The sequence below is a fragment of the Semicossyphus pulcher genome, unplaced genomic scaffold (genome assembly GCF_022749685.1).
Source record: "Semicossyphus pulcher isolate SPU_LCO1_2020_fin unplaced genomic scaffold, fSemPul1.0.p SCAF_10, whole genome shotgun sequence".
Lineage (NCBI taxonomy): Eukaryota > Metazoa > Chordata > Actinopteri > Labriformes > Labridae > Semicossyphus > Semicossyphus pulcher.
In genome coordinates, this window is record NW_027211604.1 from 22,152,751 (window position 1) to 22,180,453 (window position 27,703).

At 40.6% G+C, this 27,703-nt stretch overlaps 2 protein-coding genes across 2 annotated transcripts in view; one reads left to right on the plus strand and one right to left on the minus strand.

Moving 5' to 3' along the window:
* Positions 1-27,613, plus strand: rad51d (RAD51 paralog D). The gene is made up of 11 exons (XM_069673035.1): positions 1-413; positions 494-555; positions 7,312-7,430; positions 16,701-16,782; positions 16,958-17,092; positions 17,178-17,273; positions 17,399-17,489; positions 19,502-19,572; positions 20,138-20,305; positions 22,216-22,341; positions 26,322-27,613. The coding sequence occupies exons 1-10, from the start codon at positions 332-334 to the stop codon at positions 22,312-22,314; spliced, it is 1,005 nt and encodes a 334-aa protein (XP_069529136.1). The 5' UTR covers positions 1-331; the 3' UTR covers positions 22,315-22,341; positions 26,322-27,613.
* The window catches only part of lig3 (ligase III, DNA, ATP-dependent), a 21,112-nt gene continuing 19,161 nt past the window's right edge, over positions 25,753-27,703 (minus strand). The window contains exons 19-21 of the mRNA XM_069673022.1: positions 27,332-27,438; positions 27,090-27,173; positions 25,753-26,548 (exon numbers count right to left, since the gene is read on the minus strand). Coding sequence (XP_069529123.1) covers positions 26,315-26,548; positions 27,090-27,173; positions 27,332-27,438 — 425 coding nt within the window. The 3' untranslated portion in view covers positions 25,753-26,314. The remainder of the gene's footprint in view (positions 26,549-27,089; positions 27,174-27,331; positions 27,439-27,703) is intronic.

Genomic DNA, 27,703 nt, shown 5'->3' on the forward strand with positions numbered 1-27,703 from the left:
CGTGTGCTGCTGCAGATTAGGGAAGCAAGGTGTGGAAGTTTGTTAAAAACGTGAGTTTGTTGCAGGAAAATACTGTAAGGATTGTATAGTCATCAACTTTGACAGCAACCTGAAGGAAGTCAATCCTTCTGTCATCGCCGACCAAACAAGCAGAAAAGTTAGCTATGTAACTTAGCCGCAAAGCTAAAAACACATAGTTTAGCTAGGGACAGCTCTACAGGTAGCTAACGTTAGTGACTTCACGCTTTGTGGTTTTAGCGCAAAATGGAAGCTGTATGTTATTTTCTTACTCTAGACTTGCATGGGAACTAATATTTAACTATGTAAGACCATGGTCGTTCTGAGGGAAGGGATGTGTCCTGGACTGGATGAAGGCGTAGTCCGCGACCTGCGTGCTGCTGATGTTAAAACAGGTCAGTATAATGTATGTTTGTGTGTTTGTCACATCTTAATCTTAACTATGAATAACTACAATGGTTTCCTTCTCTCACAGTTGAAGATCTGGTCTCATCTGACATTGAAGAGCTGGCTCGGAAATGTTCTGTGTCGTACAAGGTATTTATATCACGCATTAATTAAATATGTGGCTCATTCACTGAGTAGAAGGACCCTGAAAACTGCATGTAAACGAGTAGAACACCCTGGATGTCAACCGTGATGAATTTGATGGTCTGCTGCAAGTTGAGTCAAATTGATCCCTCCTATCACCCCCATCAAATCCATGATGATTTGACCCTCTGCTTCATTTAAACCCCTCAAACCAAACATATTTACACTTAGTAGGGGTCGAACGATAACCACTATTGGAACCGATATACAATTGCAGTAAAAATAAAATTTTGGTGTCAAAATTTAGAAGAACACAAACTCCAACAAAACTTTGTTGAAATGCCTTTAGGCATGTCTAATCCAAAAATAACTTTTCAACATTATTTTTAAACAAATGATGACTTTTGAGTGCCTTCCCTGCCAGTGTTTTAAAAACAGCGGTTGGATTTTATATTCATTATGTGAATGTTGTTGCACAGCTATTATTCAGTTCCTGGTTCAGTCCACCCCACGACTGACTGACCATGAAAAACTGAACTTGTGCCAGGGCGATAATCGATCGACCCCTAACTCGTAGAATAACAGCTCAGCAATGAAGACAAACTTTATTATATCTTTGTTATAGATTATCCTTGCTGTTTCCTTTTAATTGTCAGGTGACAAACCTGACTTAAACAACGTAGGGCAGGGTGTTTAGGTCCTGACCGATACCATATAGATCTAAATCAATAGACACACTTTTGCCCACATGCAGTGTGAGATTCTCGTTGCGGAAGTGGTTTATATTAGACAGGCTATAATAATAAAAGTCACCCTTAATATAGAATGATCTACCACTGGGCTTGTTAAGTATACCCATGCATGGCGATCCAGGTCTTGTGGTTAACAAGCAAGGCAACATGGCTGAATTCAAGGTTGAAAATCACATCTGCTTTCTATTCGTTCTGTATATTTAATTCTGTTTATTCAAACTAGACTATGTTGTGTCCCGTTTTTAAGACAGAGACAAGACATGAGACAAAGAAAGACTAAGAAAAATCTGTATTGGTTTCTTAGCATCAGTTTGAACCCATCAAAAGAGGCCAACTCTTCAGTTTTACAACATTTTGCCGTGCAGAAGCAGGCAGATGGAGCAGACATCATGAAAGGAATTCTGCTTAACCCAGTTCTGACCTTACGGGGAGACCAACTTTTTTTGTCTTCACATCATAAGTACTGTTTTCAACCAAACTTTTTAAGACATACAAGAGTGCAAATAATAGGGAAAGAGACACAGAAGGGGCTTCCAGATAAATGTGTATCAGCGACTTATTGTGTGGGTGGAGAGGGCAAGGAAGTCAACTCAAGTTTGGATAGAAGATGAGTGAGAGCATTTTGCTATGTAATACTTACTCTGGACATGGATAGGAAATAGTTTTGTAACTTCTGTATCACAGTGATAAAGGAGATTTGAGGTCATGGTGTTGCAGATAGAATCACATGAATGAAAGTTTTTTCTCTCCCCCCATGAGATCATTACCTTATTCCTCTGCCCATCGATGCCTGCAGCAGGTTCAGCCGATCTAGACTTCCTGTCCAGCTTGTTCAGCCTGCAGGCTTCCCCTGAGCTGATAACCAGGCTCCCTCTGGTCCATCAGTCTCCTGCTGTTGATTTGAACCACTGTTGTGCACACACATTACAGCAGCTCGGAGGTCGATGCTAGGTCATCTGCGCCGACACGCTTATCTGACAGGCAGCCTGCTGCAGCAGTTCAATTAAAACTGCACAAGGCACGATTTTTATTTAAAAACACCTCTCTGATGAACTCCCCTCTAAAATTGGGCTGCCAACATTCCCACTAATTGAGACCCAACAGATTTGCCTTACATCCCCAAATAAATTTCTTCTTTTTGACATGAACTCTGTCAGGAAATCCTCCATGAAGAAGAGGCTAATCAGAGTGTAAGCTCTTTCTTCAGACAGCTGGACCCTACAATATTTTATTTATTATTTTTTCACTTTATATATAAAGCCTCAAATCCCGGCCTGTTCCGTGTTTTGATGCAGGAGTTGTTGTCAGATCCACTGGGATGTTGTCCCACTCTACTATGGTAGGTACAGACATCAAATAAGTTTACAACTTCACTCAGACAAAGGAACTCACAGTTCCTCATACAATCACATACTTATTTATTAATATAGGCAATCATCTCAGGGGGTAGTGCAGGGTCTGAAATTGAATTTTTTCCTCCCCAGCTCTGTAGCAGTTCCCTGGAAATGGTAACAGAGGTTTCATTTTTTGTTTTATATATGCCAGAGTATAGCCAAACAATGTCAAAAACTATATTGGAGATATTCATAAATTGCCTTAAAGACCCCCTCCAGTGAAAATCCAGTGTTTAACCTTGTAGACATCTCCATGTGGTATTCTTCATGTGCTACAAGACATATCAGGGACAACATCAGCAGTCATCTCCATGGCTGCCTGTCTGCTTTTAAACTGCAGTGTACCAAGGACAGGCTGAACAACACGTTTTCAGATTGGCAGGTTTGAGACGTCACAAACCTAAGGAGCCAATCCCGTTAATGGACGGGGAGACGCTGTGCATATCATTATGTGCAACCTATGGCAACCACTAAAGCGATGGGCGAGCCAGCTGTAACCATCATCTTAATTTCTGCAAACTCACTACTGACTACTAACGTTAACGTTACTACTACTGATTACTACATTTTAAGGTAGCTAAGTTTCAACAAGTTGCCACTAAACGATGGCAGTTTTGTTTTCGCCACAGAGGGGGCGGTTGGAAATTTGCATAGTGGGCGGACCCTATGCAAATTTGGTCATTTTTAATGAGGGAGAAGGAGGAGATGCCTTCGGAGGATTTCTACAAGGTAATTAAATGTATTTAGTGGAAAAAACATGCCAGACACAATTTATTATTTCAAGCAGAGCTTTTTATATGTCTTAAAACATGACAGGAGCTGCTCTTTTAAGAGGTTGTAGAGTTTATCATTTCGTAGACAACATAACAAAATGTTGCTAACGCATCCTGCACTGAGGGACAGATACCATGTTTTCATGAGATAAAACCCTTCTCAAATTTAAGGTTCTAATTTGGTTTCTCAATGTTAATTTAATTAAGCACTTGGTATCTGTCAAATGTAGTCTGAAAATGTTCTCTCAGTCTTTAAATTTGAACGTGACATCTTCAATTTGCTTGTTTTGTCCATCCAACCCTCCAAAACCCAACGATTTTTCATTTACTGTCATAGATAACTAAGTAAAGCTACAAATCCTCACATTTAAGGAGCTGGAAGCAAAACATTTTTGATAATTTTGCTTGAAAAACCACAGAAAAGATGAATCCATCCATCCATTGTCTATATGGCTTATCCTGTTCAGGGTTGCGCCAGGGGGGGAAGCTGGAGCCCATCCCATCCCAGCTGTTATTGGGCGAGAGGCAGGGTACAACCTGGACCAGTCAATCACAGGGCTGAAACATAGAGACAGACAACCTTTCACGCTCACAGTTACACTTTAGAGTCAGTCATTTAGAGTCACCACTGAACCTAAGGAGCATGTCTTTGCACTGTGGGAGGAAGCTGGAGTGCACCAGGAGAACATGCAAACTCCACACAGAAAAGCCCAATGAGTCCGAACCTGGTTTCAAACTAGGAACCTTCTAGCTGTGAGGCGACAGCGCTGAAAAGATGATTCGATTACGTTTATCATTAGTTAGCATTTAATTTTCTCTATTAAATCTGTTCATCAACTAATCGCTGTCGCTCCAGTATGAGCTGTTAGATCGTTAGATCAAGAGGCAAATGACACATTTTTGCCAACATGAATACCCAAACACGCCTTTCTGACCCCTTGATAACGCTCTGATAAACACTGTGACCCACAAACGGTCAAGTGCAGTTTAATGGAAAAACTTAGCTGGATGCCCCATATTACATTTGACTGAATACATTAACGAATGTGCCCTCCAGTGCAGGATGAGTCATCAGACAGATTTTAACATTCAACTGGAGATGGAGGAAACGGTGACATTTCAATACTTAAACACTCAGATGCTGACTACTTTTTTTAAAATCCCAAGGAAACAGAACTTTATTGTTTTACACTCAATGTTTCAGCTGCATGTCATGTAAAAAACTTCTGCTTCAAAGCCCGCACTATGCAAGCTGATAGATTTGCTGGTAAAAATCCACCGTGCCGCGATTCTGTGATCTAGAGCTTATTACGTTTTATACTTTTCCTCCTTATAAATAGAAAAGCAACAAGTGATTTAGTGTTGAAGTTTTTACTCATTTGCTGGTTTGAAGTTCCAAAGTAGTTTCTAGGAGACGAAGCCTTGTTGAGACAATGAGACTTTCCAGCCAATTGTGTGGTAACTGTGTGCGTTTGCTGAGGCTGCAGGTGGTCACTTCAACAAGGGCCAAATTTATCTCCGTTCTGACATAGAAAAATCTCTTCCCTCTCCTTCCTTTTGAAGTGTTCTTGAGAATGTGGTTTTGTTTTCCCGTTGAGAAGTGAGATGTGGTTCTGTAAAGATCAATACTGACTGATCGATCTGCAACATTATATTGACTTCATTATAATTAACTGAATAATGCCTTATAATTGAATATGTGCCTGGTCGTGTTTTACTGCAGTGAAATGTGAGTAAAGGGAGGTTTGTGTGTCTCAGCTCAACAGTAAAGCTGTTTTTTTTAATTGGTGCAACGAATGTGACAGTTAATATGCTTGTGTAGAGCAGTGAGTGCACCTGATTTGCAATTCAAATTTCAACATAAATAGTACGCCAATTTGGGAGCTGAAAAATATAAAGATACCACCTTCGGCTGTGGGAGCTTGGAAGACATGTTTTTATTGTTAGAAGAACTCAGTGATATAGTAAAAGAAGACATTGATGTGAAGCAGCGAAGATAAATAACAAGAAAGCACAAGTTTACATTCAGCGTGCATTGATTTCCTCTTTGCAGAAGTGTGGGAGTATGTGTGAGCGTGTGGGAAATGCTGTGGACAGCTGTTGTTCTATTAGCTGCTGTGTGTAAAAGTTAAAGAACAAACAGAAAGCAAGCAGAGAGAAGAAAGAGGGGAGGAAATTAACTGCAAAATGGTTTTGGCATTTTGTGATATTTTCTTACTAAACACAATCAGGGTGTTCTATAAAGATAATAATTGCCCATCCCAGCTTTATCCTGATTGCAAGCTTTTATGAGTCGTTTTTTTAAATGTATTTAAAATGGAACCATGTACATTAATCAACATCAAACAGATGTTAATGCCCCCAAGATAGCTTAATGGATAGATTTTCCACCGGCAGCCCCTTCCCACGCTATAGTAAGCCATCCCAGAATAATAAAAGAAGTACAATGTAACAGACTATAGTTGAAAGCATGACAGTAATCTTACTAGTTATAAGCTATTTCCAAAAAGTAGTGCAACACACATTTCCAAGTAAAGGAGGACAAAATGCCAACATGTCAATCATTTATTTCCCTCACACTGTACTTTGCAGTTTCTTGAAAACTAAGCTTTGCAATGCATCGATGTATGATTATTTTCATGAAATATTTTCATTTTAAGGTGAGCCAAATGAACAAGTGAGATGTGAGCATTTTGTCACTAAGAAACAAGTCAAGTCAATTTCTAAAGCACGTTTAAAACAACATTATGACCACAGTGCTCTGCAGACATTGGCTAAGAAAACAAAGTTGTTAGACAGCCAATGCCTTCACAAAGAACGCTGTGTCTCAATTCAGCGTGTGCATCCTTTGAACAACGTGGTCTATGAATGATGAGTTATTCGTAGCCTGTGTAGACGCTAAGGCCGAACTGAAATGAGACCGTCTAGTCTACGGATGATTTCCTGTTTGCGTCACCAGCTGTTCCCGCCCTTACCCCTGCCTCACCAAACACTGCTCTTGTCGCCTAGCAATAAGTAGTTAGCTGGCTAACTAGCTATCATAACTAACATCACGTAACTTAACTTATTAATTTAAAGATCATTTGTTTCAAGGCCCCTTTCGTGTTATTTATTTAACATTTGTATCGCCAGGTATTCGATTGAGTTGTAACTCAACGTTTTTTTACATTTAAAAGTGTATTTCTCTGCCGCTTGAGAGTCCGCCAACTCTTTGGAATTGGCTCAGAATTAATTTAGGGATATGTTGGGCAGCAAAGAATGCACCAGATGGTCCAGGAGGAAGCATTTGTCTTCTGCATCTGAGAGGAGCCTTCGAAATGTAACAGCCCTGGACGCGCCACCGTGACGCAATCGTCCTTGAAATATGTCCTTCGAAGGATGCAGCCCCTGAATTGGCACACAGCTTATGTGTAATTTGAAAACTACTTAAGCAAACCGTTTAGAAATAATTCCCTGTTTTTGAAAAGCAACCGTCTCTTTAAAATAGTTGTTAGCGTATTTGTTGCTACTACACAAAGTCCTGTAAGTGACCTGCTGCTTCCACTTAAATGCAAAGCAGTCTATTGTCTCTTCAGTAATGAAAATTCACTAAATGATGATACAAGAAGGCACAAAAGAGCAGGCCGTGCAAACATGATTACATTGTTTTGAAAGATCCTCCTACTCACATCAAAACAAGCCAAACTTTGTATCTTGTGCCTTTTGGATTACAATCATGATGGCTCAATTGTGCAGAAAACTATCCAATCTGGCAACGCCGGACGAGGTAGACGAGTACATGTGTTGTGCTGTATCCGTGCTGCAGTTTGGTGAACAACATATGCTGTAATTTTTGTTTTTCAGGCTCTGTTTGCCATCCGCCGAGTGCTGCTGGCCCAGCACACAGCGTTCCCCGTGTCAGGAGCTGATCTGTATGAAGAACTATTGAGCTCAACAGCCATCCTCTCCACTGGAAATCCCAGGTAAAGACAATCCTGCGCACACAGCAGAGTGCACTGCTTTGTCTTCCAGATACTGGGGGGATTTAACAGCGAGCTCAGAGCCACAAGAGCTGAATGAAGGTTCACCTCCAAAAATCAAATATGTATTCCTCAGTTTGGTTCCACATATTTATTTTAGAGGGGAAAAAGATTTGGTGCAGATGCTTGTTTTAGCTTATAGAGGCCACTTCTTCAGTGCTGCCTGATAGCATGTCACATTAAAGTCTCTGATTTGTGTGGTGCATGAATGAGCTGCTGTTTGTAGGGACGAGAAGAGATTTTAATACACTTAAAGGAGCGGTTCTCCCCTGGAAAAAGCCACTGTGAGTCAAAGCTGGTGTTCTCTGTAATCAATAGAAGCAATAATATTTGAAATCGGCGCCATAGCTGCGGAGAAAGTTGTACAAACAGCTCGTGGCTTCGCCCATTCTACATTCCTACAACACCCAGAGTGCATTGCGCCCCTCTCTCTGAAAGGAACGGCCCAGCGAGAGACACTGGAGTGAAATACTACCGTTTTCCAGTCAAGGACATTAATCACTGCAGGCAATGGCTCTGTGCGGGACAGAATCTGAAACATGACGAGAATATTCCAGTGGATCGTCTAAAAAATCTTCGGGTCTGCAGTCTACATTTCAAACCTGTCGATTTTGAATGAGACATGACATCGTATTTGGGCGTCCTAGATTCAGGAAGTGTAGTTTAGCGAGCTCCCTGGCCTCTGCTAGATGACACATTTTAAGTAGTCTGGTGGATTTTTTCCAGGGTCCTTTGGAGAAGTGGATAGCGTCCTCTAAAGGCACAGAGCCAAATTACATAATAGCTTGAGAGGATTGAGGTTGAAAATCGGCGAACTGGCCCTCTAAGCATCGCAGTATTTTGTTTTTTGATACAGTATTGATTCTTAAAAACATTATAGGTTTTTTTTAATATGCAGATATTTCATATTTCTGATGTTATAGGCACATAATAATGTCTTTGCTCGGACTGTTCTGAAACTAGTGCTGGGAAGTTAGATGATACAGGGACTATGAAAAATACAAATACAGATTCAACTACTCTAAAAAATAAACTTTTACTTTTATTATGATACGTATCAAAATGCCAGGTGTTTGCAAATACACAGCCCTGTTTTAAAAGTCAAAGGAGATGAGGTTTGACCAATACTTTACACCATGTTCATTATGTATGCCGTATTTGCTCCTCAGCGTAGAGCTTTGCTCCGTAGACCAGTCCTGACTGGCCACAGTCACATCACAAGAAAGCATGTAAAATCAATAGTATTGTACATTACCAAAGATGTTTTGCGACCAGATTCCTCTGCATTGATCCTCTTTTATCAAACTAAAATCTTTTCAGTGTCGTTATAATCGAGTTAGCATTGACCTGCGCTGGCAGAATATGCGGCTGCAGTATGGCGGCTGTTGTTAAAAATACAGCACAGCAGTAGAGTGATGTAGAAATGGCCTGTGTGCAACATCCGAGCCACCGAAGCTGGCCTCTTCTCTGCTTGTTGTTCCATTTGGCTAAAGTGCCGTCTGATATATCAGCTGCATTAGGTTGGCCACAAGCCTGACCACTTTCCACAAAAAAACTCCACTCACAAGTGCTTGAAAACATTTATAACTTGAAAGAAACACAAAATCCCCACTGCTCCGAGCCTGACATTATATTTCAGCACTGCCGACAATCAACCTGCAAAACAAAGACACAAGATCTTATGACAGGCTTGCACAGAGACTTATGCTGCCTTGATCAAATTCAATTATCTGCATGCAGTCGTAGCACAAAGTTTGAAGGGACGTGTTCTTTAGCGAGGGCACAGAGTGCTTTGGACAATCTGTGAAATGGGCCAGCATAGTTTAATTTATTGCATGGTAAGATTTCTACAGTTAAACCCACTGTTCCAGTTTTATTAATGACCACAGGTGTTTTTTTCCCCCTCTCTTCGTGGCTCTTTTTAAGTGGTTTTCATAAATTAGTTAGTGCTTTGGATTAGTGACATGAAACTGTATCAGCCGTGTGGGTCAAAGCAGAGTAATTTGTGTATCTTGGCTGCTCTCCACTGGTGAGAAGATGAACTGCTGGATATCAGTGCTGTCACACTTTGTACAGTCAGAGTAGTGTCTGATTCATGCTGTGACAGGCTAATTAAACAGACACTGATTGGCCAATTTATTAGTTATACCTTACTAACACTAATGCAGTCTAATCCCACCCTCACAGAGGTTTTAATATTCACTGTGTATTGACATTGGGTGTTTTTTAAACGTCATGGTCAATTTGTCTTGAGCTGCACAGAGAGCTGTCTCTTATTAAATATCAGCATTGATATAAAACAAAAACACCTCTTTGTATAATGCAACACAATTTAGCATGACAACAACCTATGGCTTCCAAAGTGGCGATGATGTTGAACTAACACTCTTAAAAATCATTGATCATTATGATCTTGAGATTCTTTACGCTTACAGTGATATTGAGATACAGAGGAAGGCACATAAGACAAATATTAAGACTGTGGAAACAACAACCCTGCACACCAAGAAAAAGTGTTTTAAGATCATCTTGAATTCTTCAGATAAATCTGCACACTTTGAATCGTAAGACAGTTGGTGGAGGAGGTTTGCGAGGGTCCTGAGGTTCAGTCATGGAGGAAGAACTTAATACAGAGCTGTTTTATGATAAAGTATTAATCTTAACTGGATGTACCTACTAATCTAGGAACTGAGTCTAAAATAGGGTAAGGATATTGCAAATGAGAGACTCTGAGAGACTTAAATCTGTCAATATGCCGTATAATATTTCCTGCGTATGATAAGTGTAAAGGGCTACCGGTGGTGCAGTGCTGTTGCCTCACAGCTAGAAGGTTCATAGCTCGAACCCCGGTGCAGACAAAGTGGGCATTTCTGTTTGGAGTTTGCATGTTCTCCCTGTGCTCGCCCGGGTACTCCAGCTTCCTCCCACAGTCCAAAAACATGCTCGTTAGGTTAATTGGTGACTATTTGCCTGTAGGTGTGGGTGTGAGCATTAAAGGTTGTCTGTCTCTGTGTGTCAGCCCTGTGATTGACTGGCGATCAGTTTAGGGTGTACCCCGCCTCTCGCCTAATGACAGCTGGGATAGGCTCCAGCCCCCCGTAATGGATGGATGGATGGGTAAGTGTAAACATAGTTTCCTCAGCTGAGAAGATCCTGCTGATCCAGGTGTGTCAGAATCCATCAACTGCATTAGGAAACGATCTTCATTATAACAGCAGATAAATGTGGTGTCTGAGAGAATAAAAGCTTATGTAGCTTAAAGTATGTCTTAATGAAATTAAGCAAATACTTGCACATTCACATTTTCTTCATAATGTAGACAGTGAACTGTAGACTTTTCCTACCTGAAGCCCTGAAGGCTGTAAACACTGTTAGAAGAACTTCTCTTCAACTTTCACTCACGGCTGCAGCTTGACACATTTTGGAATATTTTATATTTTTCATGTCTGTTGCCCTTTTTTAACATTTCCCTTTCTACTCCCAGCTGCTATTTGCACATTGAATATAAGCATTGACAGGGATAAAAAGAATGTGATGGAAATAGACTTTTTTTTTTGTATTTCAACCAGCTAGTAAAATGTCAGAAATTTAAATCAAAAGAGCTCAATAAAAACTTTCATTATACCTATGACTATTAGTAAATGGTAAATGGTAAATGGACTGTACTTATATAGCACTTTTCTAGTCTTTGCGACCACTCAAAGCTGCTTTTACACTACATGTCACATTCACCCATTCACACACACACACTCACACACTGATGGCAGAGGCTGCTACGTAAAGTGCCCAACTGTCAATCAGTTATCACATTCATACCTGTTGGCTATGACACCAGGAGCAATTTGGGGTTCAGTATCTTGCCCAAGGACACTTCGACATGTAGCCTGAGGGAGCTGGGATCGAATCTCCGACCTTCCGATTGAAGCACGACCGACTCTACCACTGAGCCACAGCCGCCCTGGTAGTAGCTGCCCTAGTAGTTTTCCTAACTGCTTGAAATTTAACTTCATTGTAATTATTAAGCTGTTTCCTTAAATATCATCCACAAGCATTTCTTTTATTGCACAAAACAGTAAAAAACACATTAATGCAACTTGAATTTAACACACCTCCATTAAAGCTGACAACAAATACAATCACTTACTAGTCACGAATGGCACACATGCATTTCCAGCTGCAGAGAGTGTCAAATGAAATGTAGAAAGACAAAAAGGAAAAGGCTGCAGAAGCTAACCTTATCAGATTCCCTGCTGCAGTGGTGCTTCGTCTTACAAACAGGACTGATGATGAGCGCTGATAATGGCTTCTAGCTGTCATCAGCCGCTGTATCATGTAGCCCACACCATATTTCTGTCAACAGTTGACAGTATAATGGTGCTATGATATTATAATGACATGCACAGGCTCATGTAAAAATGTGTGGGTGTGAACAAGTGATAAATTCCTCATTGAAAAATTGCAAAGATTGTCTTCCATCAAAGCCGTCGCATGAGAAGTTCAGCCTTGGAGTTCGGTGTTAGATGCCCTCAGCAGCCAACAGCCTCCTTTATGCTGCAATCGGCACAAGTGCGCTCGTCCTCTTTAAGGGTATTTACTAAGGGCCTTACTTTACACATTTTGGTGACTAAATGACGTAGGTGAATTTCTGTAGTTGATCCAGAAGATTACTTTAGCCAGCAGCCTGCAAAGGGCTGCCCCTGATGAAAGTCTGATGACTAAATTTGCCGGTTTTTGCAACTAACAGGCTCAGACAGGTATTCCATGGATCAGACGAGCTATTAATCAAATCAATCAAATGTTATTTGTATAGCGCCAAATCAGAACCAAAGTTATCCCAAGACAATTTACAAAGAGAGCAGGTCAGGACCGTACAACATGAAGCCACCATGTGTAGCACATTGGCGAGAAAAAACTTCCTTTTAACAGGCAGAAACCTCGAGCAGAACCAGACTCACGTTGAACAGACATCTGCCTCGACTGGATGGGCCGAAAAGTGGGATAGAAGGAGATGCAGGAGAGAGACAGGCAAAGACAGCAACATATGTTCTTGATACAACAAGGTATTTTCTTGATACAACAACATATGTTCTTGATACAACAACATATGTTCTTGTATGGATCCATATGTTGTGGATTTTCCAAATATTGTGCAGGCCCACAACAAACTCCTCACTCCAACTCTGACTCAGGTTTCAACTGTCGTCTTCCTGCAAAAACCTTTACTGAGGAAAAAAAGATGTATGTCAGGAGGAATCCTTTCCATAATCTTATCCGACAATTAAATTCCAAAGCCTCTTGAGCTCCTTGAAAACGAGCCCAGGTTTAAAAAAAATGGAATTACCCTGTAAGTAAGAGGCTGTATATTCCCGCTTTCTGTTAAAACCATTATAATGTGTAAAGGCAAAGACGAAAATACCTGCCTACAGGATTCAAAAATAGCTTTAAGACGAGCAGCCAAATGAAAACTCGACTCAACAAAATCTGAGCCTCTTTGTCGCCTCCACTCCAATCATACACTCAGATGAAGACCTTCAGCTCCAAGGACTGCACAGTAGTCTGATCTCACTGATGAGTGCAGCCCATGGGAAATTCAGAATCTGTGCCTTTTCAAGGACAATCACTTTCACCCCTCTGAGCCCTTACAGGAACACAACCTGATGTTTCATCACCAGTATGACCCTCTATGCACCAGTGTCAGGGAAAGCTAGGAGTAATGCAAGTATGTCCCACCCCACCAATTCTAGTCTTCTCAATCACACTGTGGCTGATGAGAACCACTGTCAACCAACCACAGGCTTCCGGTGATGCGTCCCCTTCAAACTGGAGGACCTTGGCTATGTAGATTGAACTTCATCTCTGTCACATCCATCATCACACGTGCGGGCGAAGATGATGAGATCACACAAACTGCACAGATCGTTGGCTCCAACGTCAACATGGACAAATGAAAACATTACTGTGCTGAAAGAAGAGCTTTGACGACTTTGCATGCTGTCGCCAGTGACAGCAGATCTGTAGTCGAAAGGTTCTGGCACTCCGTTCTTTGGACATATTTGGGTCAGCATTAAAGAAGTATGGAGGTTTGATTCTCATTCTATGCGCAGACAAACAGTTGTCTCAAGTCAATACAATTAACATTAGGGCCATAAGAAAGTTGAATACCTCAATATTAGTGATCCCCCCCCCTATTGATTCTGTGGTATTGGTTTATTTTGCATCGTGTTTTAACCCCCCCGCCAGTTGATAGTGTTGGAAACTATGATCAATTATTTGACACTTCCACTCCAACACTTCCTATTGTTAAGTTCTCATATTATCATGATGCGCAGTGTATCCAAAAGTTTCTTGCCAATGCACGTTTTTCTGAGAAGCCACGTGGGTTTCTTTACTTAAATTTGTTGGATGGCTCCAATGCTACTTAAACCATGAGCTCCATCTACCTTAGTTAAGTAGAAGAAGCCAGTCAGAGGAGCGAATAAGATTTGTAGCAATTTTATAATGCAAATAACCAAAGAATGCTGTTGCTTATCATTTGTACTGATGATTGGTAGAGTTTCATGCCCCTCCATGCCTAGAAACTCTTCAGATGTCGGTCTTGTAGCCTCGCCTACGTGGATATGATGAGATTTATTACCTCCAGGACCTTGGATTCCTGCAATCATTCCCCCAACCTCTAAAATACTATCATTAAGTGTACATAATAAATGTATAAAATGTAGTGTTGCATGATGTTGTCTGTGAAGGTTCTCAGTCATCCAGGCCATGGTAATTGGAAGCTTAAACCAAAAGGGCAACTGGACTTGGTTGAAGTTCTTGAAGAGGTCTTTGTAAATCCTCCTCATTGCCACTCATAACAATGCATTGTGTTGAAACAGATAAGCAGCTAAGCACAACGAAAACAACTACTGGCCTGATTTTCACAAACTTGTTGGAAGGGTGTCGCACTGGCTAAGGAAGAACCAATTACATTTCTGACTTACGACAAACAAGCAATTTTGGATGGATCCAGATCAGACTCAGACAAGAAGTATTAGTAGATACAGACCTTAATGATATTGACAATTTTTAGACCGCTGTCTGACTCACAAAAATGTCTTCCCTGTGAAAATACAGATTTTGTTTTTGATAACAAGCTGCCATGTTCAGTCTAAGTGTTTTAACACCTATGCTGTCTGAGTGCCTGTCTACTACCAGTTGTACTTCAAGCTTAATTTGTGGACAGCTGTTTGGACAGGCTGTAAACAAACCTGAGACCTGTTTTGCTCCTGCTTGGCCCAACTTTTGTGCGCTAAATGAAATCATATTGGTCGGGGAACGTTGAGGTAGTACAGAAGTTTGATTGGCTGCTGACAGATGATTCTGAAACTTCTATCCCTGACCTTTTACTTTATACCTGTTCTTTACATCAGTCCAGTCTCTGTTCACTCAGCTCTAGAGGAAATTAATGGACCTCTGCTGATTTATTGTCCAAGTTTCCTGCAATGTGAACACATAAAAAGTGCAGGTACTCTGAGGTAGAAGAGGTCTCGTATAAACAGCCCGGGGGTGTGGGAAGGTGCGAGTTCAGGGAAGATTTACTTACGCTGCTACAAAGAAGCCATGACAAGACTGACAAGGTTGGAAATCTTATGAACAGACCGTCCTTCACTCAGCATATCCCTGTGGGTATAGATACTTAAAGTATCATCTGAATGTTCCTGTGGTAGCTTCAGGCTGTTCTTCTTAAGGAGGAGTTGCAGATGTTGTAGCTCAGATGGCAGAACAGTTTCTGAAGTGTCTTCAGAGTATGATAATGGAGGGAAACGATCGAGTAATAAAAGATTAGATGGTGAATTGGGAATTAACTGAGAACATATTTGAAGGAAATATGTTTGAGCAGCATTCCTGACTTTGATAAGAATAGTTGAACCAAATGATCTCAACTCAAGATCCATTTTTCATCTTTTCTCAGACCTTTTAAAGGCAACTATGTGTATGGAACTTCAGTCATGGGGTAACAGGTTGTATAACAGCTGATAAATAATGAAAAGGGGGATATAATTGTTGGACGCCAACATGTACTGTTCAATATCTGTTGTTTTCTTAAAGGCACAGCTCACAAAATTGGATTTGGATAAACAAATGCTTGCAAGGAATTTTCATGTTTTGGAGCATAACAATGAACAGTAAACGCAACCAAAATACGATTATATAAACTATGTAAAATACTTCTCTTTATATATAGTCTTATATTCTGTACCGCATGTTAGGGTGTGTTAGAATTTGCCCTTTCTGCACCATCCTAAAACACCTGGCTGTAAAGAGCCACAGATGAGCGCAGTGTTACATTGTATTGTCAATGGAACTTACCATTAGTTATAGTCTAACAGTCTACAGTTTACTGCAGGACAAACTGGCATTGTGTTGACCTTGTGGTGAAAATGTATTCCATGACCTAACCCCAATTACAACCCTTTGGCCTCACCCCTAGTTTTTGAATGGCCTTGAATGGCTCGCAGCCCCTTCAAATTGAGCTATAAGAATTAGGGTTTAAAATCTCTACATAGAAAATCGGATGTTACTTGGTGTGTCATATTTTGAAGCTTCATACAAAGAAACTGGAAATAACAACTGTCACTCAAACATCATTGTTCATGCAAAGTTCTGTTGACATTATGAAATCATTTTGAATGCTTCTATATAAAGTAATAATCAAACCACATGTTCATTTGTATCTTCATTTCCTATTTCAATTTGTTTTGTGCAGATGTTTGGTCATCGTGTTCCATGTTACACTAACTCAGTCAGCAAAGCATTCTGGGAATATTCTTCTACTCTGTTAGGAGTTAGATCTGAAAAATCCTTCATTTGAACAACTGATTGATGGTTAGATGATGAGTCGACTTAATCACCAGAAATTTGGCTAATTTTGCACTCGAGATCCTCAGTAGGCACACCCATTAGGCTTTTAACTAACAAACAATCTCACCTGTGATTAAACACACGCTTAATGCTTAATTGGAAGCCAAGTATTTCTGATAGATTCAGTTTGAAAGACGCTGTTGCTGGCTGAGCTTGATAGGAAAAGTGAAACGGCTACTGAGGTACTCGCCAAACATCTTAAGAGTGTTATGGAACCGATTGCAAGCCCCCCATCTGCACTTTTTGTTTGCTCTAATGGTTTATCACATGGGATGGCAGCTGTGAGTAATGAATTGTACCTTGTTTTTGCAGCTTAGATAAATTGCTGGATTCAGGCTTGTATACTGGAGAGATAACAGAGCTGTCAGGAGGGCCAGGAAGCGGCAAATCTCAGGTGAACACTTCCTCCCTTCCCTCTCCATCGCTGATAATTTCAGCCTCGTAAATTCCCTTTCTATAATAACGTTACTTCTATAGAATAAGACATTGTGCTCTGGCTGAAATAATACATTTCATAGTCACGCATACAGATTAACCATGCAGTCTTTAAGTACTGTGCTTTCTTGTAGGTGTGTTTTGCTGTTGCAGTGCACATTTCTCACCACCTGAAACAGAGCGTTATATTCATCGACACGACAGGAGGGCTGACTGCCAGCCGCTTGCTTCAAATGCTGCAAACTGAAACGAGCAGCAGAGAGGAGCAGGTGGGTTGTCAGGAGGTGAGATTTAACAAATATTACATGATCTGTGATACAAAAAAATGTGAAACAAGAAAGTGTCTTTGCACAGATGGAGGCTCTTCAGAGGATCCACGTCTTCCGCTTGTTTGACGTCTACTCTTTACTCGACTGTCTGTACAATCTTCGTGGTGGCGGGCTTCAGCAGGTTCGTTTCCAGTCCCTTTTTCCTTTCTCTTAAAATACACCAACGTCTCTGCTGTACCTGGGGAACCTTTTTGAAGGACAGATCCAAATTTAAGCTTTCTAATTTTGTCACTTCTCGTTTTTTAGACGTCCGTTGGCGGTGGATCTGTCAAAGCGGTGATCGTGGACTCGGTGTCAGCTGTAATCTCTCCTCTACTGGGAGGCAAACAGAATGAAGGTGATATCTCTTTCTGCTAGTCCATCACAGTCCATCACACCCGCGGCTGTGTTTACACCTGAGCCCGGAAACTCCAGGTGCCTGTCTGAAATCTGCAAAATATATGCCACAACAGGGATCCCACATATTTGGAGGCATGACATCTCAGTTAATTCTAGTCAGAAGAAAAAGTTTGTGCAGTCACGTTGAACCCCGAAGCACTTCATTTCAGATTTCTCATGTCAGTTATAAATAATGCTGTTATTATTAGTGGGACCTCTGGAGATTGAAAACTAAATTCCAGTGAATTTTAATGGTAACAGATTCAAACTTTGCCTTTAAAAATTAACTTTAAAACAACAATCAAATTTGTTAAAAGCAAAAGACAATTTATTAAAACACTACTTGTTGAGGTAGTCTAATTTACTCAATTGACAAAACCAGTAATTTAAGCTTGTAAGACTAGGGAGTTGCTGATCTACTGCTGTCAGGATTAGTTTGTTTGTGTTGTGTGTTACTGGGATTAAAAACCACCCAAAAAGAAATCAGTCAAACTAACCTTTTGAGGCAGCAATTAATCAAGCTACTCCCGTGTACTGCATGGTAAAATTACTGCTTTTGTCAGTTTAATTAATGGGTCTTACCTTTGCCGAAATTTCAACATCATGATGCAGATTAGTAAAAAGTATTAGTAAAAAAATGAAGCTTTGTCAGGTCTGTCCTCAAGAGGAGAAGAAAACTACTTTTAAAATGCTCGTTTGTTGAACGGAGGTCGGATCGATCATTTCTGATGCATTCGAGGAAGATGGGACATCTGAACGCTGAACGGCTGTCGTGACACAGCGTCAAGGGAATATATCTCAAGTTGAATTTTAGATCTAGAAGGGATTGTTAGCTGTTAGCATGCAGATGTCTGTTTATAGAGATTAATGAGAAGCTAAATCATCATCAGATGGCGCTGATGGGAGACGGGCTGTTATTAAGGCGCATTAAGTTCCCCTGCTTTTGCTCTCCACACGGACTGTTACGTTACGATACGTGATTGGTCAATATTACTACAAGTGCACTACAAACGGAAACCAGAACACTTGCCTTCCCTAAAATCCACGTCCCTGCCTATTTATTAGATTCTACATAGAAATGTAGAATCTGTAAAGAGATATTAGAAGGATATTAAAAGCTGTTTTTTCAATGCTTGTAAATTCCTGCCTGAACAAAAAGGTTCAGCTCATTTAGTGATCCATCCTTTGAAGTGTAAATAACAATATTAGCCTGTTAGTGGCAACAAAAAGGCAATTTCGGTGTTTGTACTACTTCTCGTGACTGCCCTCTGGAGCCATCTATTAGGGCAATTCCAATTATCATTTAAACTGCAAAATATTTAGAAAAGCCCAGTTGTAATACTGGACTTCCCTTTTTTACACCTAAAGAAACTTAGCTTAGGGGCGCTGGTTTAGCTCAGTTGGTAGAGCAGGCACCCCATGTACAGAGACTGCAGTCCTCGATGCACTGATTGCAGGTTTGACTCATCTGGTGCTTGCCATCCCCCGCTCTCTCCTCCCGACATGTCCCACCTTTCTTCAGCTGCCCTATTGAATACATTTAAAAAAATAAATCGTTTTAATTTTTCAACCAGAAAAATACTGATAGATTCCCTCAAGCTTTTTCTTCACCCAAAACAAAAGGCTGAAAACATATATAAGACATTATGAGTAAAGTACAATACACTATTTCCCCAAAGTTGCTATAATTCATCCTGTGGGGTCCATCAATGTGTGTAGAAAATATCATGGCATCCCGTCTAATATTTTCAGTGTTTACCAGAGTCAAGGACTGACTGACATTGCCTTCCCTGGCGCGCCATCTCAAGTGTAGCTATAGTCAACCATAAGAATATTAAAGACCGTAAACATCACAACAATACTCTGCTGCCTGACTTACCCGCTCTTGAGCTGCTTATTAAGTACCATCATAAGACATTCAGAGTATTCTGTCCACGAATGAACCCTCTCTGTAATTTCCTGTGCCTCCAGGCATGTCCTTGATGATACAAGTGGCAGGAGTTCTAAAGACGATGGCAAAGGACTTCAACGTCGCTGCTTTGGTAAAGATGACACAGTCTTTGACGTGTGCTACTCTGCATGCACGATGCATTTCCACTGTCAGTCTAAACTCTGCACAAACCCTTTCACACTTCCTCTTGTTATTGCTTTGGGACCTGAAATTAAAACGAAACATTTTTGCAGCTTTTCTTTGCGGTTAAGAAAACAAAAGATGAAAAGATAAAAAAAGAAAAGATTACTCACATCTGAGAATTAAAGGTGTAGAACAAAGATCTGTTTGTTAGCTCAGGTGTATGACTGGAGGATGTAATTATGTAAAACATGAACTAATCATATTAAAAAGCATTCACCAAAGAAAATGTGCCTTCACCTCTAATCATCAACGTATTTGAAGTGAGATAAAGTTAATTTGATCGGGTGTTTGATGGTCCCACTTGATTAAAAGTGGGACAATCTCGCTGTTCCACTTCCGCAGTGTTTTTTCTTCTCAGGCTCGTCTCATCCGAGCGATATTAAACCATAAAACAGAATGAAGACATGGTGTTACAACCCCCGGAGAGAAAATAAACCAGAGACGACTGAACATGACTGTGTCTGGGTCTGCAGGTTACAAACTACGTCACGAAAGGTAGCAGCGGAGAGGTGCAGCCGGGCCTCGGGGTGTCATGGAGTCACATCCCCAGAACCAGGATCCTGCTGGAGCGGGTGGAGAAGGCGGCGGTTTTCAGCCCCTGCAGTCTGCGCTCTGCCACGCTGATCAAGTCCTCCAGACAGGTACTGCATGCAGCATCGACTCTTGCATCATCCAGCTCAGTATTGATTCTGTCAAAGGGGTTTGATTGAGGCAAATGTCAAAACGTCTCGTGAGAATGGAGACTTTGAAGTTAGTTTGCCGTTTTGCAGGTTTAAAACCGGGTCTGGTTTAATGAATAAGCTCTTTATCTTCATTTAAAAGCAGCTTTAAGCAACAGTTCAGTGATTCAGGATGACGACAGACAACAGTCTCATTCTGCTGAGTTATGTCCAGGACACTCAGCTGTTTACCCAAAATGCAATTCTAGAGTCATGTCTGGACGCTATAAGACAGGACATATAGCAAAACCAATATTGAATGTAGTGAATGCTTAAAGGGCCAGTTCGCCAATTTTCAACCTCCTATCATGCTATTATAAGGAGCTAATGCCATCATGGTAGGAAAAAAATGCAATTTGACTCTGTGCCTTTGGAGGATGCTATTTGCTCTCCAATGGGCCCTGGAAAACCTCCACCAGACTACGTAAAACGTGTCATCTGGTAGAGGCCAGGGAGCTCGCTAAACTACACTTCCTCAATCTAAGACGCCTGCCTCCGATGTCATGTCTCGTTCAAAATTGTCAGGTTTGAAATGCAGACTGCCGAAGATTTTTTAGACGATCCACCAATATATTCCTGTCGTATTTCAGATTCTGTCCCGCTCTGACCCATTGCCTGCTGCGATCAATGTCCTTGACTAGAAAACAGTAGTATTTCACTCCAGCGTCTCTCGCTGGGCAGAGGGAGGGGCGCAATGCACGCTGGGTGTTGTATGAATGGGCGAAACCACGAGTTTACAACTTTCTCCACAGCAATAGCACCAAATTTCAAATATTGTTCTTCTATCGATTACAGAGAACACCAGCTTTGACTGACTTTTTCAAGGGGCGAACTGCTCCTTTTAATATAAATTGGATTTGAACACTAAAAAACTGCAGAATTCTTTGGTTGGATTTCTTGTTATTGAAGTTGATATTTTAGTCTGTCTGGCTGCTTTTTGTAGCTGTGATATTTTTCACAAGTACAAGGGTAATTACTGCTCATGAAAGTCTTTCCATCTGGACTGTTCTTCAAATGAGAGCCGTCTTTCTCGTTCAAAGTTCCCATCAAGGCTTTTGTACATTTTGTACTTAGAGTTATATGTGGATTCTTCGGACTGAAGTTTTGAAAGGGTTAAACCATAGACTGTATGAAACATAAAGGACATGACAGCGCCCTAAAAGTGAAGCCAAAACCTCTCTATCGCCCCCTGCTGACTGGCTGCAATATATGTCATAAAGCCCGCCTCCTCCATGTTAACAGATTGGACGTAAGTCAAACGATAAAATCAGAATACACGTCAAATACATTTCTCTCACACATGGTTTCTGTCAAAGTGTTCATTTTTCTGACAAGTTTATTTTTAATGAGTTATTTGATGCTGTAAAAAGGATGATTGACAACTCTGTTGACAAATACGGCTCCTGCAGCCATTCTGTTCTGGATTAGCAGAGTAGAGGAGGAATGGTGAGAGGAGACGTAACTAAAACAATCACTACAGTGAAGTTTCCATATCTATGAACATTAACCTCAGACCAACACAAAGAAGCTGTTCTGCTGTGAAGCAAATACATCAGGGGATTTTTAGTGTGTGTTATTGACAACAGGACCAAGTTGCTGTCATTGCTGAAATCTCTTCTACAGTCTTTTTAATTTTTTTCCACTTCTTATAAATAACAGTTCACAAAGGCATTAATTATACATGGTCTGTTTTGGAGCTGCCAGATGAAACAAAGAGTTGCTTTGACGAAGCACATTCAGAATGATAATAACCAAAATGAATGTTTTATATCCCAGCCCGAGTGTGTTTTTAATTAGTTACATCAACACTTTTCATTTGCTCTGCTTCTCAGCCGTGTCACATCAAAGAGGAGTTCGACTTGCATTGGTGGAGTCGCACTAAAGAAGCATCTTCCTCAGGAAAGAGGAAACGGGATGAGGCTGATTCCTGAAACTGATTCCGAAACGTCTCATCAAAGGTACGAGAATGTTTCTGGACCACGTTTGTAAAAAGTATGTGTCCTTTGAAGTTTCCAAATGTCCTTTCTTAGCCCCTCCTGGTTCTACACAGCACTATGCAAATGTTGGAGTGATTGCATAAATTGACCCCTGGCCCTATTTTTTTTATTTTTACATATTTTTGGGTCTAAATGACTTATAGGTCCTAAAGTTCTGGCATTGCTCCAGTATATTGCCTCAGCAGGCAGCAATGGGGCTGTAATTGCTGCAACTTCATCTTTGCAAGGCAAATGTGGCCGATCAAGGTAAGTCCGCTAAAGGTTGTTTTTGCCCCGACAGGCTCAGATTGTTATTCTAAGTGTCAAACAACCTAACAGTAAGGATCCTTACAGAGATAGACCCTTTTGTTCAGGAGTGAGATGTTTAATTTTAAAGCAGAAACAGATGCTACGTCGCTTAGTTCAACGCTCCATTGACAAAACAGTCGGTTGTTGCTAGCCTACCGTATGGAAGCCCTTAGCGGACATGCATCCATACATTGTGTTTACTCCGTTTTCCTGTGATAACGAGTTATTTCTGGTCGTTTTCTCGAGATCTCGACTTATTTATCTTGTTATCACCTTGTAAAAGCACAAAACAAACATAGAAACAGGCTTAACTTACCTCATTAGTGTGGGCAATGGCAGCATGGCGTGTCCTGCTCTGTAATATCAGGCCAGCCTGTTGTTTTGTTTTCTAGATCGCCTAGAAAACAAGCTTTGTTATCTTGAGATAATGGTCCAATATGGATCTGTTATAACCCGTTATCACAGGAAAACCAGCTTTTTTTTCCTGAGTTAACGGAAAAAATAAGTCAAGATCTTGAGAAAACGACCAGAAATCGGGTAATTGGAGTAAATAAAATGTATGGGAACATGTCCACTAAGGGCTTCCGTACTACCACTGCCATAACTGCTAAGTTAGTTATGTGTTATTGTGTGTGTTATATAAGTATAGTGTTGGATGCCAATACAATATTTAATTCATATAGCTCCTGTGAGGAACTTTCGGTTTGCGTTGATTTTGGCGCCCCCTGTGGACAAAGTGGTACCTCTTATGTCTTTGCTGATCTTGTCCTGTACATGTATAAGAAGTGTTTTCAATCTCATCTTTCTTTCTTTTAACATTCAAACGTATCACTTGCTGTGGAAAATATAGAAAAAAAACTGATTTGGCAGCATGAAGTTAACTGCCTCATCTGACACCTACCCCCCAGCAGCAGTTTCAGGCATTAAAAATAACTATAAAGAAATAATCAATCTTGTTGCTGATGGTCTTGTCTGCTTTTGTAGCTCATGTAGCGACATCAGTGTTCATTTCAGTCTGTTTCATATCCAGCTAAAAACTCCTCACAGGAGCTTTAAAACCCCAGAGTCACACAATAATAAATATAAAGTAGGAATGCAAATTTTGCAGGGTTAAATTACTCAAGTCAGAAGAGTCCGGTGTCTTTTAGAGAGCAATGTTTCTAGTTTAAAAAAGGCCCATACCACTGCAAAAGGCTTATCTCTGTAAGGATCACTTCTGTAAAAATATTAGACAATTAAAATAACAATTAAAGCCTGTCAGTGGCAGCCATTAGAGGCTGTATCATGGCTGAAGGCTGAAGCAATCTACTGGAGCAATTCCAATAGTTTTCTACCCATTGTTCCTTTAAACACCAAAATATGCAAATGTAAGGATCAAGAACCAGAATTTTCTTTTCATTCTAACCAAAAGGACTGTTGCTACAATCACTAGCTGCTCGGTATATTAACTTCATTAGATTAAAGCTTTAAAATTGACCCATTCAGATCATGACACAGGCAGGTTACTCCTTTGAGGTGCTCTTTTATTAATATGCTGCAAGAGGCAAGAAAGACCTTCCTGTGTGCACTTTTAAGGCCTTTCGGCGGAAGCGCGGCAGGTTCGTGTGGATTTTGGCCCCTCAGAGCTCAGAGATATTCAAACATTTAATTAAGCCACCTCATAGCCAGCAGTATCCTGGGGATAAAAAGGCAAATCTGAATTATCCTTGAAAGCCATTCAGAGGCAGGAGGCTGCAGTAAGAGCCTCTCAGCTTCTCATTGGATTGTACAAAGAGTCTCATGATTTACAGTCAAGGTAAAATACATTTAGCTCAGCTATCTTAATGCCCATCATGTGATTTTTGGTCTATTCTGGAACAATGCAAAAGATTCAGCAATTCCTCTTTTTTCTGCAAGTAGCAGTTCAATACTCCATGTTCATTTTGGCAGCTATTTTAGATTTAGTCTGAAGACGAAAATGTTTTAGTCTAATTTTAGTCATTTTAACCCTTTATAGTTTTAGTCGACGACAACTCGAAACATTTTAGTCCAGTTTTAGTCAATAAAAAGTCACAAAAATTCGTTACTTTTAGGCAAAAGATTTTCTCATTTTAAACTACCGGTAATGCAATTAGCCTGATACAGGTTCAATCTGCTGTAAAGTCATTTCATCCGTCCTTACATTAATTGCGTCCTGATGATGTTCTCCACGAGCAGTATAGATCCTTAGCTGAGGATATGTATATCGAAGCTTCTGGAGCGCAGCTTTGCACACGTAAAGGTACAGAACGAAGCGGTGCAGTTACAGTAGCACAGGTCTCGGATCAGCGGTGAACATGCCGGGCGTGTAGCCAGCGGTTAGCGATAAACGACTTCCAGGCAAGACTTTCTTTTCCACGTGCTGCATTGTTTACAGAAAAAGAACCCGTTTGTCTTGTGATTGACTTTAATTAACGGGTCTTAAGTTTGCTGAAATTACAACATCATGATGCAGATTGGTAAAAAGTAAAAATGAAGCTTTGTCAGGTCTGTCCTCAAGAGGAGAAGAAAACTAATTTTAAAATGCTCGTTTGTTGAACGGAGATCGGAGCGATCATTTCTGATGCATTCATGGAACTTGGGAAATCTAAACGCTGAACGGCTTACGTGACACAGCGTCAAGGGAATTAATGTCAAGTTGAATTTTGGATCTAGAACAGATTGTTAGCTGAACTTACTGCAGATGTAGAATCTGTAAATAGAGATCATAGTAGCGCATATTGCACTTTCCTCTTTTGACTTATTTTTCAGCAGCAGTGTTGGTTTTTACCATAAAAACTTTTTATATATTCATCATCACTTCTCATTTAAACAGTCTGACTGAAGCTGACAGCCGGCGATCGCTCCTTTTTGTGGAAGAAGCGTCAAATCATGTGTAAAATGACCCTTTTTCTGTGAGCACATTTTAGTCCCGTCTCGTTAACGAAAACAAAACTTACTCTATTTTTAGTTCGTCAACGTCTCGTCTTCGTCGTGGAAAAAAGGTCTTTGACGAATGTTTTCCGTCTTAACTTTTTGTTGACGAAATTAAGCAGAATTAGAAGAAAATAACAGCAAGAATGATGTTACTGAGACATTTTTATTGTCTTTGTCAGTGTTTTGTTTATTCCTAATGGAAGACACATTGTGTTGTTATTAATTCATGAGCGTGAGTTTAATACCTTGCTAAACCTTTAACTAAGGCAGTAAAAAAATACATGATGTATATTCATTTTCTTCTTTTACCAGTATTGGTAACGTGATGTCTTTGTGAAATGCTTTCATGATTTACAGTACTCTTGTAGTTTAATTAACTACATTCCTTATTGAAAAATTCTTACAAAAACACATCAACAGTACACTTGACTACATCCATCCCAAAAACTCAAAATCTTCCAATTACCCTGAATCGGCCAAAAGTAAAACCCAGAGAAACTAAATGTTTACTGTTTGTGAAAGGAATAAATAAAAATGACCTGAGATCAGTTTAATTGTACCCAGGAATCAGTGTCTGGTGTCAGAAAGCTCCCAAACCTAGCTAAAAAAAGTGTGTGATCTGGTCTTTGTGCCCAAACCATAAAGATCAACCATGTTCATATGGTCAGACTTAGGTTACAGACAGTTTAACACAGTGTTTATTCTTTTGTCGTTAACAGGGGGGTACGACGCGCCTCTTGCGGATACATTCCCAGATCCAGCTGGGAGAGACTCTCTGGGCCTGGCTGTCCTCTTCAGGTTCAGCCAGCGTGTGTGTGGCTGAGGCGGCGTCGTATTCTGCTACGAGGTCTCCGTCGTACGCCACAAAGTACCGCCTCAGTTTGTCAAAGTCCTGGACTGAGACGGGCAGGAAAAGCTTCACCCCAGTGAAGATGTCCAGCAGAGTCTATGAGAAAATCATTGATCGTCAGCAGAGGAAGGACTCTCGTATCGTATATAGCATGAGGTTACTAAAACTATGTTTAGTACGTTTTTTTTTTCCTATCTCTGATCTTTGACTTTGATTGAACTGGCCAAAGTTGTTAGCAGCAAACAGACACTCTTAAAAGACCACAAGTGATGTGAACAAAGTGGATGTCTGGACCGATTTTAGCATGTCACCATACGCAGAGATCTCTGAAACATTTTGAAAGAGAAATGATTGAAACGGTGGCCAGAGTTCCAAAAATGAGAAGCAAGTTGTAAGTCTGTAATTTTCCTTTAACTGGTGGGAAATAATATTGGAAGGCTTTAAAAATAGAGAGCCATTAAAGCCTCCAGAATTTGAATATTTGACCCTCGTCTCCTCAGATCGCCAAATAAAACCTGTACATGTTCACCTGCACTTAGTGTAAATTTCTCTGCGCTCAATCACCGCTAGTCTTTATACAGCAATTTCAAGTCATGCATTCATACAGTTAAATGTGAGGATAACTTTTTCGATCTACCTTATCGTTCCTTGGCTCCAGCAGTTGAGACGTTGCCTTTGTTTTTGCTTGTCCGTTACTGTGAACATTTTCACTCTTCTTCATCTGATGGGAAACAGAGATCAGTCAGTTAAACACCACTGCATGAAGTTCAGCCCATGCAGCTCAAGTCCACTGTTTCAAACTATGATGGGATTACTGTAGTGATGCAAGGTTACATCAGTCATATGAACACACTGCAGGCTGTGCAGTCAATAACATACCTTCTTGGCACTCGGTGCATCTGAGCCGGGAGTGCGAGGCTCAGATTTGACCACCTTTGGTTTAGGTGTGCTGCTGCTGCTGCTGCTGCTGCTGCTGCTGCCGCCGCCTGTGAAGTGAGAGCATATTGTTGTATAAGTATAAAGAAGCATGTGAAGCCCTCCTGACATCACACTTAAATGCAGAGACCGACATTACAACTGTTTTTGCTTTACTGTTCAAATTACATGTTATATAAACTACATCACTCTGTTAAATAAATATTATGTGGGTTTGTGTCCTGACTCTGATCTCAGTGTGAGTGTGAGGGTTAAGGGTGGAAATCGCAGTGTAACTTGGGGTGGGTTGTCAACACACAGTAAAAAATACATTCC

Excerpts from the sequence above, each read along its gene's own strand:
- rad51d (XM_069673035.1), top strand. The coding sequence starts at position 332 with ATGGTCGTTCTGAGGGAAGGGATGTGTCCTGGACTGGATGAAGGCGTA. Across the intron at positions 414-493 it reads TGCTGCTGATGTTAAAACAG|TTGAAGATCTGGTCTCATCT; the intron begins GTCAGTATAATG and ends CTTCTCTCACAG. Across the intron at positions 20,306-22,215 it reads TGATCAAGTCCTCCAGACAG|CCGTGTCACATCAAAGAGGA; the intron begins GTACTGCATGCA and ends TCTGCTTCTCAG.